Here is a 15,850-nt window from a genome sequence, read left to right as displayed (position 1 = left end):
TGACGATTTGTAGAAACTTCTGGTCAGAACTAATATAAACCACCTTTCAGAGAGATGATTTGTCATAAAATTATCCTGTGAGTTAGTAGATTAGTTTGTGATCACACTTTCTCATTCATTCAGGACAAGTCTGTTGAGCCAGATCTGAGATGGTGGAGCAGCCCTAGCTAATAGTAATCTATGACAATGACCCAGGTCATTAAAGTGACTTTGTGGAGATCTCCCAAGAAAAGCTGATGAACCTCTTGGTAATGTTTGGAGTGATCTATGCACAGCTAGTGCTACTACAATTATTACCAAGGGACTGAATAACACTTTGTTGATTCAGAGTACAGTAGTCTGGAAGCTGGTAAACTATTCCCAAACTTAGAGACTCAAGAGACTGAATCATTGTATCAGAGCACAGTGTCTTGGTTTGTTTGTTTGTTTTTTAAATTTTATTTATTTATTTACTTAATTGTATGTATGCCAAGAGTGAACGAGACATCGATTCACTGATCCACACTACCAGGCTATACAGCAATGACATTGGAATGTCGTTCGGACTGGAGAAGTGTAGTCGGATGGTAACAAAGAGAGGGAAGGTAGTCAGAACTGAGGGGATCAAACTACCAGAAGGCAACATTGCAGACATAGAGGACAGTTACAAGTACCTGGGGATCCCGCAGGCAAATGGGAACCATGAAGAGGCCGCTAGAAAGGCTGCAACCACCAAGTACCTGCAGAGGGTCAGGCAAGTCCTGAGGAGTCAGCTGAACGGTAAGAACAAGATCCGGGCCATGAACACCTACGCCCTGCCCGTGATCAGGTACCCTGCTGGGGTAATAGGCTGGCCAAAGGAGGAGATAGAAGCCACTGACATAAAGACAAGAAAGCTCCTTACCATGCATGGAGGGTTTCACCCCAAGTCCAGCACCCTGAGGCTGTACGCTAAGCGGAAGGAAGGGGGCCGGGGACTGGTGAGTGTCAGCACCACAGTCCAGGATGAGACAACAAACATCCAAGAATACATTGGGAAGATGGCCCCAACTGACCGAGTGCTCAGTGAATACCTCAGGCAGCAGAAACCCAAGAAAGAGGAGGGAGACGAGGAACCATCATGGAAGGACAGGCCCCTGCACGGTATGTACCACCGGCAGATAGAGGAGGTGGCTGATATCCAGAAATCCTACCAATGGCTGGACAAAGCTGGACTGAAAGACAGCACAGAGGCACTAATCATGGCAGCACAAGAACAAGCTCTGAGCACAAGATCCATAGAGGCTGGGGTCTATCACACCAGGCAAGACCCCAGGTGCAGGCTGTGTAAAGATGCCCCAGAGACAATCCAGCACATAACAGCAGGGTGCAAGATGCTAGCAGGCAAGGCATACATGGAACGCCATAACCAAGTGGCCGGCATAGTGTACAGGAACATCTGTGCCGAGTATAACCTGGAAGTCCCGAGGTCAAAATGGGAGATGCCCCCAAGGGTGGTGGAGAATGACCGAGCTAAGATCCTGTGGGACTTCCAGATACAGACGGACAAAATGGTGGTGGCTAACCAACCGGACATAGTGGTGGTAGACAAACAGAAGAAGACGGCCGTAGTGATCGATGTAGCGGTTCTGAATGACAGCAATATCAGGAAGAAGGAACACGAGAAGCTGGAGAAATACCAAGGGCTCAGAGAAGAGCTCGAGAGGATGTGGAGGGTGAAGGTAACGGTGTTCCCCGTGGTAATCGGAGCACTAGGTGCGGTCACTCCCAAGCTAGGCGAGTGGCTCCAGCAGATCCCGGGAACAACATCGGAGATCTCTGTCCAGAAGAGCGCCGTCCTGGGAACAGCTAAGATACTGCGCAGGACCCTCAAGCTCCCAGGCCTCTGGTAGAGGACCCGAGCTTGAAGGATAAACCGCCCGCAGGGGCGTGCTGGGTGTTTTTTTTATTTTTTTTATTTTTTTATATAATGATTTTGTTATTTTTGTTTTATTTATATATTTATTGTATCTTGTAGGGGTATGAACGAATTTCTAAACACAAAGCAGTTCAAAGACGTATAAACAGATGATCTTCATAAGATAAGATAAGATAAGATAGAACTTTATTAATCCCTCGGGTGGGTTCCTCTGGGAAATTCGATTTCCAAAAAAGCACAGCACCGACAGAAGTTACAGAGTTACAGAATATTATATATATATATATATACACACACACACACACATATATATAATACAGAGACAATATAAATAAAATATACGAAGGGGATAAATAAAATAAATAGGAATAAAAAATAAAAATACAAGTGAATTGCACATTTCAAGTATTGAGGTCTATTGCACTGTTGACTATTTACAAAAGTATTGCACAAAAGGTATTGCACAGTGAGGTGAAGAGGCACTACAGCTTAGTTGTTCCCCCCTCCTTTGTCCTCCTGTTTCCCCTCCCTCTCCCCTCCAGAGAGGAGTTAAACAGTTTGATGGCGTGTGGGACAAAGGAGTTTTTAAGTCTGACACAAGAAAGACACAAGAAAAAGAAAATTATGAATTTCAGTGATTGTCTCAGTTTAGAAAGTTGCTAAATCATGCTTATTCAGATTGTACAATTAACTTTCCAAAAATGGAGTTACTGGCTTTGTTGTTTTTTGGAACGTTATGGAATTGCAAAAACATGATGACATGATAATAACTGTATTTTACATAGTGTGTATATTATATTAGAAATATGTTGGGGGGGGGGGGGGTTGTCAATATTGAGGTTTTCGATTCTAGCCAATCATTTTATGTTTCCGAGGATAGTAGGCGGGTCCAGGTACGTACGTTCTTTTAGAGCAGAGCTACAGATTAAAAATGCCCAAGGCGAATCGATCAAAAGTCTGGCTGTACTTCACAGCAAAATATGCAAACTCAGCAGCCTGCAACAAGTGCTTTTAAGGTGATAATTTTTTCGGCTTCCATCGAACCCGATCGAACCACAGAAGTGAAGGTAAGCTATTTACATCGTATCATACCCACGATTACAACCACCAAAGGCCAGCACTGTCAGTGTCCCAGAAGACTCCAGTGGCAGTCGATGTTCTAAAAGACAGCATTAAGGAGTCCCTTGCAAGGAAGTTCTCCAGGGAAGACTTTGTGAACATGACAAATAAAGCAACCATTTTAGGCACAGACTATAATATTGGCATGATGCTGCCGTTTGGCTCAACAGGAGGCCTACCTGACTTTGCAGAAATCCATCAAATAATCATTGTGCACAGAACTCCTGTGTTTGTTCTGAAGTTGCTTAGAGGCTGGTACTGTGAACACCTGAGGAGTTTCAAAGTAGAGCCCACAGGAGAGACAGAAATCCTTAAACATTCTGAACTGAAAGAAACATGGCTGCATACAATACAGCAGATGGCCGTATGGTGTCCCTTAAACACTTCATTTGCACATCAGAGTAAGTGTAATGGGTTGATTATTTCTGTTATATCAAATGTTTGTGCACTTATTGAAATTATTGAAAAAATATATTATTTTACCAACAACTATATGGGCGGGCGTCCTGTCTTATTTGTTTATTGTAATGTTTATTTAACAGGAACAACACATATAACATTGAAAAAGAAAATGGAAACATGTGATGCATACTTAACCCTCCTCTATTCTATTGCCCTTATCTCCCTCTTCTTAAAATGACAATCAAAAATTATTTATTCAAAATTCTACTGAACTAAATCTCTGCTTTTATTTCTCTGGCAGAAGATAATGAAGAAAATATATGCATGTAAGCTTATCAACTATTAATAACCTGTCTCAATTTCTTTTCTTTCTCTGTCTCTACAGCTGAGGAAACACAAACCAAAAAACAATGGCAGTCCAGTTAAGAGTCGTTTTAGAAGAACACAGCATTCAAAAGTTGACACTTCCAACAGGAATTCCTAATACAGTGGACGGGGATACATGGGGAATTTGGACTGCTATACCAAGACAAAGACTTTGACAATCAGTTTTTCAGTGTCATCTCGACTGCTGACTTGTATGACAAGGCCATTGTTAAAGTGATCCTTAAAGAGCCAGTAATCACCCTTGACTTACAACCAGCATGTGAATCAGGATCATCGTCTGCATTGAACTCTTCGACTTCAGTGAGCACCCATCCTGCAAGTACTACTGAAACGGACATCTGCCCTGCCAGTCATGATGCACCCTCACAGGTGTCCGACTGCGCATCGTCAAGGTCCAGTGACACCATCATTCTCCCTGATTCATGTCACCCTGCTGCCAGTGCCATTTCAAGTACCGGAGTTTTCCCGAGACATACAACTAATCCTCGCTGAGGCAAACAACTCATATCGCAACACTGGAAGACCTTTCATGGATGCCAGTGTTAAATCAGCAACAATGCAAGACCTTGCAAAAGTAATTTTTTCGTACACTGCTTACCCAACCAATCAGCAGATCCTCTCAGTGCCTGAAGCCTTGGTTTCAAAGTTTGCGTGTCTTAAGGAGCCAGGATCATTTGCCGGCTTATATGGCTGGCAGCAGCGCATAAAAAACAAGATGCACAATTACCGTGCCAAGCTAAGATCTCGAAAATTTTCTTACCCGGAAATTGAAATTAATGCCTTAAAAAGGAAGCATCCAGCTGATGCAGTGCCATCAAAGAATGTAAAAAAGCCAAAAAAAAGCAGAGGTTAATTATCTCCCTCCGCATCCTACTGGAGAAACCCAAGAGACACTGGAGAAAGAGAGGCTGGAATTAATTTATGAAATAACAAAGAAAAACAACGCAAAGATAATTGCAGAAAAAATGAATAAAACGTTCTCTAGCCGAAGACTTGGAGTGGTCAGCCTCTGCCCCTCTGTGGGTGAGTTAAAAGAAAGGTGGCCAGCATTATTCACTGAGGCTCAGGTGAGTATGTGTGATAACTATTCCTATCCACCAAAAAACAAATGTCAAACAAATGTCAACAAATTGAAATGTCATTTTTTTGTCCCCTTACTTCTTAGCTCATCGAAGAGTTCAGACGCATCACCACAGTTTCTTTGGTGGAGACATTCATGCTGAAACTTGATGAGTACACACCAGGTCTTTTGCAGCTTATGCCTGCCAAAGGAGGAGCTGCTGGTTTCAAGATGAGACCTCTGCTGGACACTTTGAATGACCTATGTTATTTGACTTTTTTCACAAATATGTAATTATGGAGGGCTGCAGTGGGTAGCAAGAAGGTCCTGGGTTCAAATCCCGGCCCAGGGTCTTTATGCATGGAGTTTGCATGTTCTCCCTGTGCATGTGTGGGTTCCCCCCAGGTACTCCAGCTTCCTCCCACAGTCAGAGAGCATGGCTGTCAGGTTAATTGGTCTCTCCAAATTGTCCTTAGGTTTGAGTGTGTGCGTGGTTGTTTATCCTGTCTGTCTCTATGTTTCCTTGTGATTGGCTGTCCAGGGTGTACCCAGCCTCTCACCTGTTGAAAGCTGGAGAGAGGCATCAGCCATGTTTTTGTTTTTAAGGAATTCAGTCTTAATGTAAGTAAATCACTCGACTTAGTCTTTTCACTAAATTGTATCTCCCTACAGACACAGAGCATCGAGAAGAAAAGGGATCTCCTTATCTGCTGCCTCATTAGCTACCTCGGGGAAAGACAAGAAGATCTTTTTCATGACTGCCAGGTTTGTCATATTGATAACAGTTCACTTATTAACTCAAGGGATCCTAATGTTCTTCTCTCCTGTCCTCTCCTATCCCCTGTTCTCCCCTTCTCTATCCATCGTGTCCACTCCCCTCTTCAGATCAACTGAAATATATTGAAAAAGCATCTTAAATAAAATAAAACATGTGTATGCTTTTTGTTTCTTTCTTTTTAACACGTAGGAATGTGAGGATTACACAGACAATATGATGAAGGTGATCGTGATCCACAACATCATGGCTGAGGAGGATCCATCAGATGTGTCCATTGTGATTGAGGGAAACCAAGTGATGGAGGGATGTGGAAGCCGAGCAAAGGCATGTGTACTGCTGATGGGACTGATATATGCCCTCAACCTCGAATATCCGAAGGAGCTGAAGAACACATCTGACACTTTTCAAAAACTGTTTTTGGAACTTGACGGGGCGAAACTACTGAAAAGGGTCCACGGCCTCAAAAATAAGCTTATGCAATGCACACACCTTTCCCCTCTTGTTCCCAGAGGACATAGCTTGGTGGAGCTGTAATTTTTCTTCTGACAGCAAGCACAGAAACTATTGCATGTTGGTGTTAGTGTTCTGTTCTATCTGTTTGATAACGTACATGCACAGAAACAACTTGTAGAGTTTCTGTGCTTTTGGCTTTTAAAATGGACTGAGTGGCCTTTGAAAGTGTTGTCTGCATTAGCTGTTGTGTTGCACTTTATTCTGTATTTTTATGGAATAAAAACTTTGAGATGAGGAACCATTTTTTTTTTGGGGGGGGGGGGGGGGGTGCATTTTACCTTATATGAATAGGTAATGTTTATCAACTGATAATAATTAAATTTTATTAGTAATTATCAGGTATTACCAACTAGCAAACATGAGATAATTTTACCTCATTTCAATGAGTAAGCAGCTGTTGAATGTATACATAAATATGGGGTAAATTTTACCCAATTTAATTAAGTATTTCATAGCTTTTTATTGAAGTTATTTTATACACAATATATTGAACTAAATCTACCCCAAAAAAGTCAATGCAAATTGTTACCTCAGATTTATTGGGTAGATTCTATAGATGACTTCTTACAGTGTACTGTCAAAGGAGGTAACACCTCAAATCTGATGAAACACCTGGCGACGCATAGTGTTTTTTTAAAAGCCGAGAAATGCGCCGTATTTGATAGCTTGCTGCGAGACCTCACACCGAGCACATCTACTGCGGGTGTGGTGCCTGTTATCGGACCCGGAGTCAGCAACATCCCCCAAAAACCCGAAGAGGAGAGTCCTGGCCCCTAGCCCTGCCAGTGTAGCAGAAATGATGAGGATGATGATGCAGCAGCAGCCGTTCTTCTCTGCGTGAGTAACTTCATGTTGTTCGTGTGTAATTTACGTTGAGTAGGCTAACCACGTTATTACATTAATGCATGTAAGGTGAACTAGCAAACATCATCATAGCTACATGCGGCTGTCTTCTTGTTTGATGGCAGATACTCCCTTCACCCTGGCCAAAAAGGCTAAAATGACCAAAGAAAAAGTGGAAAACAGTTAAACATGAGAGGTTTTTGGACAAAGTTTGTGTTTTTCCATTGTTTAAGCACTGCTTCCAGCCAGGAGTGATACCATATATGCCCTATAGCTGCAGAGAAGACTAACATTGTTATCTTTTTACAAAAAAAAAAACAGCTGAACATGAGAGGTTTTTGGACAAAGTTTGTGTTCTTCATTCTTTAAGCACCAGTTCGAGCACCGTTTAAGCACCGGCACCGTTTCAAAAGTACCGTTTTGGTACTGGTATCGGATAAAACCTAAACGATACCCATCCCAGGCGTGAGTTAGGATTTGCAAGATGGTAGTGAAACCTACTTTAATTTATGGTTTGAAATGATAGCACTGTGCTTGTGGCAGCATAGCTGAAGATGTTAAGATTTATATTGGGAGTGACTAGAATGAAAAAAAAATAGAAATCAGCATATCAGACAGACAGTTCACGTGGAGTAGTTTTGGGACAAAGTAGGAGAGTCAAGGCTACGATAGTTTGGACTTGTGCAGAGGAGAGATAGTGGATATAATGGACAACGGGTGTTGAATTTGGAGTTGCCAGGGAGGAGCCAAAGATGAAGAACAGATACATGGATGTTGTGAAAGAGGACATGCAGAGGGTTGGTGTGACAGAGGAGGATGCTAGGGAAAGCGGATGATGTAGGCAGATGATATAGAGACCGCTGGAAGAAGAAGGTGTCATATACTGGGTTATGTTAGTGCCTGTGTTGAGCTGTGGGGGGCATTGCGGCTTTACGCCATCTGATATGCTTTTGCGTTAGGGCTGCCTAGTGGGAGTTTTATTCTTAGCTGTCGTACCTGTTGTTGTGTTGTTAGAACTGATGCTGAGCACATATGGAAGAAATATAGTATCATCAGAATTCAAGTATTTTTAGACATTGAATTTATGACACTGAATTTTTATCCTCCAAATTTCCCTGCAAAAATATTCACCTGCAAAAATTCACCTGCAAAAATTCACCTGCAAAAAATTCACCTGCAAAAATTCACCTGAAAAAAATTCACCTGCAAAAAATTCACCTGCAAAAAATTCACCTGCAAAAATTCACCTGAAAAAAATTCACCTGCAAAAATTCACCTGAAAAAATTCACCTGAAAAAAATTCACCTGCAAAAATTCACCTGCAAAAATTCACCTGAAAAAATTCACCTGAAAAAAATTCACCTGCAAAAATTCACCTGCAAAAATTCAACTGCAAAAGTGATGAACTTTAATGACCCAAGCCAGAGCAATCAGCACCAGATCGAGTCGAGTGGCTCTCAGCCAATTAAATTACGCTGTTTGATCACATGACACCGTTAGCCAGCAGTGTGTCTCCTAAAAGAGAGCTGTTTAAAGGTGAGTGATTAAGTTTTTCTCCTAAATAGAGATCATTACAGAACGCCTAGTCCTACTTAAAATCCCATTTATTATTATTTTTTTTTTTATCATCTACTCGAACTAAGGAAAACGTTTGACTAACTCAAAGACAATTTCCACGCCTCCCCTGCCTGACTGCAGAGGCAGTTTTGAATTTAGGAGCGCCAAGATGGCAGCGGCAAACCCTGGCGGCTCTCCGGTGAGTATATATATTTTTTTATCTTCAAGTTTGTCTTTTGAAACCTTAATTTTATTTAAATCCGTTGCTCACGTATAAAGTACACAGACGGGGTCTTTGCTCAACTCGTCTGAGGCGTGTCTCACTAAGCGCTACATGCTAGCATCCTGCTAACCGAGCTACCCTTTACATGCTGTGCTTTAGAAAATAGGATACTCGTTAAAAAAAATACTCCGCAGATATTGATAGATAGACGAACACTGCAAATATAATGTTGGAAACGAGAACGGCCTTTGGTGAAGGGGTAAAATACACCATGAATAAAGCCATAGAGTGAATGGCTGCCATGGTTGCAGAACAGCCTGATTTAATGACAAGAATGGGGAAGAGTGAGGTGAAGTGAACCACAGCCACAAAACACGGTCAGACAAGGCGGCAAAAGGGCAGTGATCTGTCCGTCAGTATGAAGTTGGTGTGTGCTTTGGTGAACAAAAACTCCAGACTGGTAGCAGGAAGATGGGAGACTCGTGTTTCACTGGAATAGTGGTGAATTAAAACATCCTTTGTTGGGGACATTTCGGTGTAAATGCATCCATACAGGCAAGACAGAGGCAGACTAGACAGTGAAGAAAACAAGGCAAACATTAGAAATATAAAAACGGAAATATAGGATGAGTCGGGGATGAGTTCCTGCCCCAAGTGGAGGAGTTCAAGTATCTCGGGGTCTTGTTCGCGAGTGATGGGAGAAGGGAGCCGGAGATCGACAGACGGATTGGGGCTGCAGCTGCAGTAATGCGGACGCTGCACCGGTCCGTCGTGGTGAAGAGGGAGCTGAGTGTAAAAGCGAAGCTCTCAATTTACCGGTCGATCTACGTCCCTACCCTCACCTATGGCCACGAGCTGTGGGTAGTGACCGAAAGAACGAGATCGCGGATACAAGCGGCAGAAATGAGCTTCCTCCGAAGGGTGGCTGGCCTCTCCCTTAGAGATAGGGTGAGAAGGTCGGCCATCCGGGAGGGGCTCAGAGTAGAGCAGCTGCTGCTCCACATCGAAAGGAGCCAGCTGAGGTGGTTCGGGCATCTGACAAGGATGCCCCCTGGGCGCCTCCTGGGTGAGGTGTTCCAGGCATGTCCCACCGGGAGGAGGCCCCGGGGCAGACCCAGGACACGCTGGAGAGATTATATCTCTCGGCTGGCCTGGGAACGCCTTGGTATTCCCCCGGATAAGCTGGAGGAGGTGGCTGGGGAGAGGGAGGTCTGGGCCTCTTTGCTTAGGCTGCTGCCCCCGCGACCCGGCCTCGGATAAAGCGGATGAAGATGGATGGATGGAAATATAGGATTAATATAACATACAATTAGGGAAAATGTAAGGAACACAATGTAAATGATATTGTAAAGTCATTAAAACAGCATACTCTGATTAAAAGAAACACATAATTGGGTAGGATAATAACAATAATAATGTTAAAAAACATGTACAAGATGGGTATGTATACTTGTAGCCAGAATACTATAAAGTTGTAGCATGCCAGACCATCTTGATTGAATGTAACTTCGCTCCACACAAGTTTTATGGTAGACATATTCATATTGGTATCTAATAAATGATTAATTCTTAGATTTTATCGAACGTTAATTTATAAATTGTTTCTGTCTTTATGTGTTTGTTTCAGATTATGCAAGATGAAATTATTCAGTCAGCAAGACACTTGCTGCAGTTGCTGACATCATCCAACTGAACTGCTGCTGTGATGAATCAGAATACAAGATTTACTTTAGCAAGACTTATGAGTTAATGCTACATTTAACTAAATTGTTATATATTTTTTGTGTCCAATATTGTCTCCATATGATTTTGTTTTTTGCAACATCTTGCAGAGAACAGAGTCAAGGTACCAGCTTGGTCAACCCTAAAAGACCATCTGTTCAATGACCAGGTGAAAAAGTCATAAACTAAACACTCTGCATGAGCATGGAATTTAGGATGCAACTTTATATCTTACCTGCTCTACACTCAGGGCTTGAATTACAACAACAGTCAATCACATAAAAAAAATACTTTTGGTAGTTCTGTGTCTCTGTCTCTCTCCTCCAAACCCAGATGGCTGCTGGTACTGAACCGGGTTCTGGTTCTGCTGGAGGTTTCTTCTTGTTAAAGGGGAGTTTTTCCTCTGCACTGTCACTTCATGCTGCTCAGTGTGAGGGATTGTTGAGGTTGAGTCCATATGTCCTGCGAACAACTGCTGGGCAATGACACCATGCAATCTTCTGGGATTCCTTGGATAGAAAACCTGTGAGCTGCACTTGTCCTTGGTCTTCACAGCTCACCTTTTTACTGTTTATTGAATCAAAATGCTCCAGTGACATGGATTCTACATTGTAACTGATGTGATGTTCTATAAAGTGGTTTTAATAAAAAAAGGCAAAAATTAGTTTGTTTCTTTATTCAATTTTTGAACAGTGATACTCATTCAGTAAACGCAAATTATTTACATGGCAGTGCACTATAGGCATAAATCTAGACCCCTAGATAAAACATGATGGCATTATAGCAGTGACAACTCCTCCACAGTAGCAGGTGGGATTTCTTTTTTGAGGACGGCTCCTTTTACCTGTCACTACAGATGGTCTGTTTGTTTTGATCAAGAGCCTTTTTTGGGCAGCTGAAGAGGAGAAGTCTATCTTATGGCCAACCTCTGACTGTATCTTGGTCACATTACCCAGCAAAACCCAGTATGCAGGTTCACCTGTAACAGTCCTTGTGCCACAGATCAACACTGTTGCTCCTGGGTGAGGTGTTCCAGGCATGTCCCACCGGGAGGAGGCCCCGGGGCAGACCCAGGACACGCAGGAGAGATTATATCTCTCGGCTGGCCTGGGAACGCCTTGGTATTCCCCCGGATAAGCTGGAGGAGGTGGCTGGGGAGAGGGAGGTCTGGGCCTCTTTGCTTAGGCTGCTGCCCCCGCGACCCGGCCTCGGATAAAGCGGATGAAGATGGATGGATGGAAATATAGGATTAATATAACATACAATTAGGGAAAATGTAAGGAACACAATGTAAATGATATTGTAAAGTCATTAAAACAGCATACTCTGATTAAAAGAAACACATAATTGGGTAGGATAATAATTAATAATTAAAAAAACTAAAAAAAAAAACCATGTACAAGATGGGTATGTATACTTGTAGCCAGAATTTAACAACTATAAAGTTGTAGCATGTCAGTACCTTACCCCATCCATTGTATCCACACTTTCAGAAAAGGATATGGTCAATATCTTTACAAATACTATCTAAACTTAAACGGGATATTCCCTCTGCTTCTTCTGCTTCTCGTATACACCCTCAGGGTTTGTGATCAGCCAGCGGCTGATATGATCATTAATCCTGTAAAATAATATTCTTTCGGTTTATGAATCTGTTTGCATGGATTTCTTAATCCGTTTCCACTGTTAGCAGTAGTTGTGCATGCAGTTTTGGTGTGCTGCTCTCCAAGACTACAAGCTGCGTTAAAGTTGGAAGTAACTGGCCGATGTTCCACTGTTGAAGATCAGCTGTGCCCATTTGTTGCACATTGTGGGTATGGAGAAGTTGAGGCTCTTGCAGGCTACCCACAATTTCCCCAAACTGAGCGATTATACATCTTGCTTACATATTTGTATCTTGTGTCACTAAAAATGCATTTTATTTTAATTTTATACATTGATTAATGACCTGCAGAATCTCCTTATCATATTAAGTGATTCATAATTGTCACTTTATGCTTTCTCCATCTTGAAAGTGATTACATCCTTTAGGTTCATTTTCTGCAGGCAGGTTTCTGACAGAACAGGCAGATTTAGAATATAACATGCAGCGTTCTATAGATGGACACATAAAGAAATGAAAAATTACATGTATGTGCTAACTTTCTAAACACTGTTACATTAATGATTAAGTAGATAAAACATTTATGTCAGCCTTGGCTCATAGTTCATTTAAAGACAAGAACTTTGTGTGTGTGTTTCAGGTACTGCACTCTCAAAGACTGAATGAACCAGCATTGCAGCCATGGGTCACTGTGAGCATCACAGGGAAGGTTGAAGCCGCCCACTCCAGCTGTAAGGCCGGAGTCACGGAGACCTGCACCCACGTCACTGCTCTTCTGTTTAATGTAGAAGCAACAGTGTTGATCTGTGGCACAAGGACTGTTACAGGTGAACCTGCATACTGGGTTTTGCTGGGTAATGTGACCAAGATACAGTCAGAGGTTGGCCATAAGATAGACTTCTCCTCTTCAGCTGCCCAAAAAAGGCTCTTGATCAAAACAAACAGACCATCTGTAGTGACAGGTAAAAGGAGCCGTCCTCAAAAAAGAAATCCCACCTGCTACTGTGGAGGAGTTGTCACTGCTATAATGCCATCATGTTTTATCTAGGGGTCTAGATTTATGCCTATAGTGCACTGCCATGTAAATAATTTGCGTTTACTGAATGAGTATCACTGTTCAAAAATTGAATAAAGAAACAAACTAATTTTTGCCTTTTTTTATTAAAACCACTTTATAGAACATCACATCAGTTACAATGTAGAATCCATGTCACTGGAGCATTTTGATTCAATAAACAGTAAAAAGGTGAGCTGTGAAGACCAAGGACAAGTGCAGCTCACAGGTTTTCTATCCAAGGAATCCCAGAAGATTGCATGGTGTCATTGCCCAGCAGTTGTTCGCAGGACATATGGACTCAACCTCAACAATCCCTCACACTGAGCAGCATGAAGTGACAGTGCAGAGGAAAAACTCCCCTTTAACAAGAAGAAACCTCCAGCAGAACCAGAACCCGGTTCAGTACCAGCAGCCATCTGGGTTTGGAGGAGAGAGACAGAGACACAGAACTACCAAAAGTATTTTTTTTATGTGATTGACTGTTGTTGTAATTCAAGCCCTGAGTGTAGAGCAGGTAAGATATAAAGTTGCATCCTAAATTCCATGCTCATGCAGAGTGTTTAGTTTATGACTTTTTCACCTGGTCATTGAACAGATGGTCTTTTAGGGTTGACCAAGCTGGTACCTTGACTCTGTTCTCTGCAAGATGTTGCAAAAAACAAAATCATATGGAGACAATATTGGACACAAAAAAGTATATATCAATTTAGTTAAATGTAGCATTAACTCATAAGTCTTGCTAAAGTAAATCTTGTATTCTGATTCATCACAGCAGCAGTTCAGTTGGATGATGTCAGCAACTGCAGCAAGTGTCTTGCTGACTGAATAATTTCATCTTGCATAATCTGAAACAAACACATAAAGACAGAAACAATTTATAAATTAACGTTCGATAAAATCTAAGAATTAATCATTTATTAGATACCAATATGAATATGTCTACCATAAAACTTGTGTGGAGCGAAGTTACATTCAATCAAGATGGTCTGGCATGCTACAACTTTATAGTATTCTGGCTACAAGTATACATACCCATCTTGTACATGTTTTTTAACATTATTATTGTTATTATCCTACCCAATTATGTGTTTCTTTTAATCAGAGTATGCTGTTTTAATGACTTTACAATATCATTTACATTGTGTTCCTTACATTTTCCCTAATTGTATGTTATATTAATCCTATATTTCCATCCATCCATCTTCATCCGCTTTATCCGAGGCCGGGTCGCGGGGGCAGCAGCCTAAGCAAAGAGGCCCAGACCTCCCTCTCCCCAGCCACCTCCTCCAGCTTATCCGGGGGAATACCAAGGCGTTCCCAGGCCAGCCGAGAGATATAATCTCTCCAGCGTGTCCTGGGTCTGCCCCGGGGCCTCCTCCCGGTGGGACATGCCTGGAACACCTCACCCAGGAGGCGCCCAGGGGGCATCCTTGTCAGATGCCCGAACCACCTCAGCTGGCTCCTTTCGATGTGGAGCAGCAGCTGCTCTACTCTGAGCCCCTCCCGGATGGCCGACCTTCTCACCCTATCTCTAAGGGAGAGGCCAGCCACCCTTCGGAGGAAGCTCATTTCTGCCGCTTGTATCCGCGATCTCGTTCTTTCGGTCACTACCCACAGCTCGTGGCCATAGGTGAGGGTAGGGACGTAGATCGACCGGTAAATTGAGAGCTTCGCTTTTACACTCAGCTCCCTCTTCACCACGACGGACCGGTGCAGCGTCCGCATTACTGCAGCTGCAGCCCCAATCCGTCTGTCGATCTCCGGCTCCCTTCTCCCATCACTCGCGAACAAGACCCCGAGATACTTGAACTCCTCCACTTGGGGCAGGAACTCATCCCCGACTCATCCTATATTTCCGTTTTTATATTTCTAATGTTTGCCTTGTTTTCTTCACTGTCTAGTCTGCCTCTGTCTTGCCTGTATGGATGCATTTACACCGAAATGTCCCCAACAAAGGATGTTTTAATTCACCACTATTCCAGTGAATCACGAGTGTCCCATCTTCCTGCTACCAGTCTGGAGTTTTTGTTCACCAAAGCACACACCAACTTCATACTGACGGACAGATCACTGCCCTTTTGCCGCCTTGTCTGACCGTGTTTTGTGGCTGTGGTTCACTTCACCTCACTCTTCCCCATTCTTGTCATTAAATCAGGCTGTTCTGCAACCATGGCAGCCATTCACTCTATGGCTTTATTCATGGTGTATTTTACCCCTTCACCAAAGGCCGTTCTCGTTTCCAACATTATATTTGCAGTGTTCGTCTATCTATCAATATCTGCGGAGTATTTTTTTTTAACGAGTATCCTATTTTCTAAAGCACAGCATGTAAAGGGTAGCTCGGTTAGCAGGATGCTAGCATGTAGCGCTTAGTGAGACACGCCTCAGACGAGTTGAGCAAAGACCCCGTCTGTGTACTTTATACGTGAGCAACGGATTTAAATAAAATTAAGGTTTCAAAAGACAAACTTGAAGATAAAAAAATATATATACTCACCGGAGAGCCGCCAGGGTTTGCCGCTGCCATCTTGGCGCTCCTAAATTCAAAACTGCCTCTGCAGTCAGGCAGGGGAGGCGTGGAAATTGTCTTTGAGTTAGTCAAACGTTTTCCTTAGTTCGAGTAGATGATAAAAAAAATAATAATAATAAATGGGATTTTAAGTAGGACTAGACGTTCTGTAATGATCTC

General features: G+C 42.6%; 2 protein-coding genes and 1 long non-coding RNA gene across 6 annotated transcripts in view; 2 read left to right on the top strand and 1 right to left on the bottom strand.

Annotated features, from left to right (window-relative positions):
• The first annotated feature begins 4,452 nt into the window (after positions 1-4,452).
• On the top strand, positions 4,453-6,195 carry LOC146662914 (uncharacterized). The gene is made up of 4 exons (XM_085415188.1): positions 4,453-4,872; positions 4,971-5,128; positions 5,540-5,630; positions 5,833-6,195. Exons 1-4 carry the CDS (start codon positions 4,771-4,773, stop codon positions 6,175-6,177), a joined length of 696 nt encoding a protein of 231 aa, XP_085271314.1. The 5' UTR covers positions 4,453-4,770; the 3' UTR covers positions 6,178-6,195.
• A 2,159-nt stretch (positions 6,196-8,354) lies between these two features.
• On the top strand, positions 8,355-11,511 carry LOC146662913 (uncharacterized). 2 transcript variants are annotated; one of them, XR_014912956.1, is made up of 4 exons: positions 8,355-8,535; positions 8,643-8,755; positions 10,407-10,670; positions 10,835-11,511. It is a non-coding gene; the product is annotated as an uncharacterized LOC146662913 (long non-coding RNA). The 2 variants fall into 2 exon arrangements; XR_014912955.1 differs by lacking the exon at positions 10,835-11,511 and having other exon boundaries at positions 10,407-10,801.
• A 1,214-nt stretch (positions 11,512-12,725) lies between these two features.
• The window catches only part of LOC146662912 (formin-2-like), a 74,736-nt gene continuing 71,611 nt past the window's right edge, over positions 12,726-15,850 (bottom strand). The window contains exons 20-23 of one of the 3 annotated variants that reach the window (XM_085415485.1): positions 15,659-15,771; positions 13,889-14,006; positions 13,734-13,800; positions 12,726-13,577 (exon numbers count right to left, since the gene is read on the bottom strand). The gene's annotated coding sequence lies outside the window, so the exon portion shown is untranslated. The remainder of the gene's footprint in view (positions 13,578-13,733; positions 13,801-13,888; positions 14,007-15,658; positions 15,772-15,850) is intronic. The other 2 variants (XM_085415484.1, XM_085415486.1) reach the window with 2 other exon arrangements.

The sequence above is a fragment of the Rhamphochromis longiceps genome, linkage group LG8 (genome assembly GCF_057381845.1).
Source record: "Rhamphochromis longiceps isolate RC_006_pf linkage group LG8, R_longiceps_female_GT1.1, whole genome shotgun sequence".
Classification (NCBI taxonomy): domain Eukaryota; kingdom Metazoa; phylum Chordata; class Actinopteri; order Cichliformes; family Cichlidae; genus Rhamphochromis; species Rhamphochromis longiceps.
The sequence above is the reverse complement of the archived record's forward strand: the minus strand, read 5'-3'. Positions and strand labels throughout refer to the sequence as shown.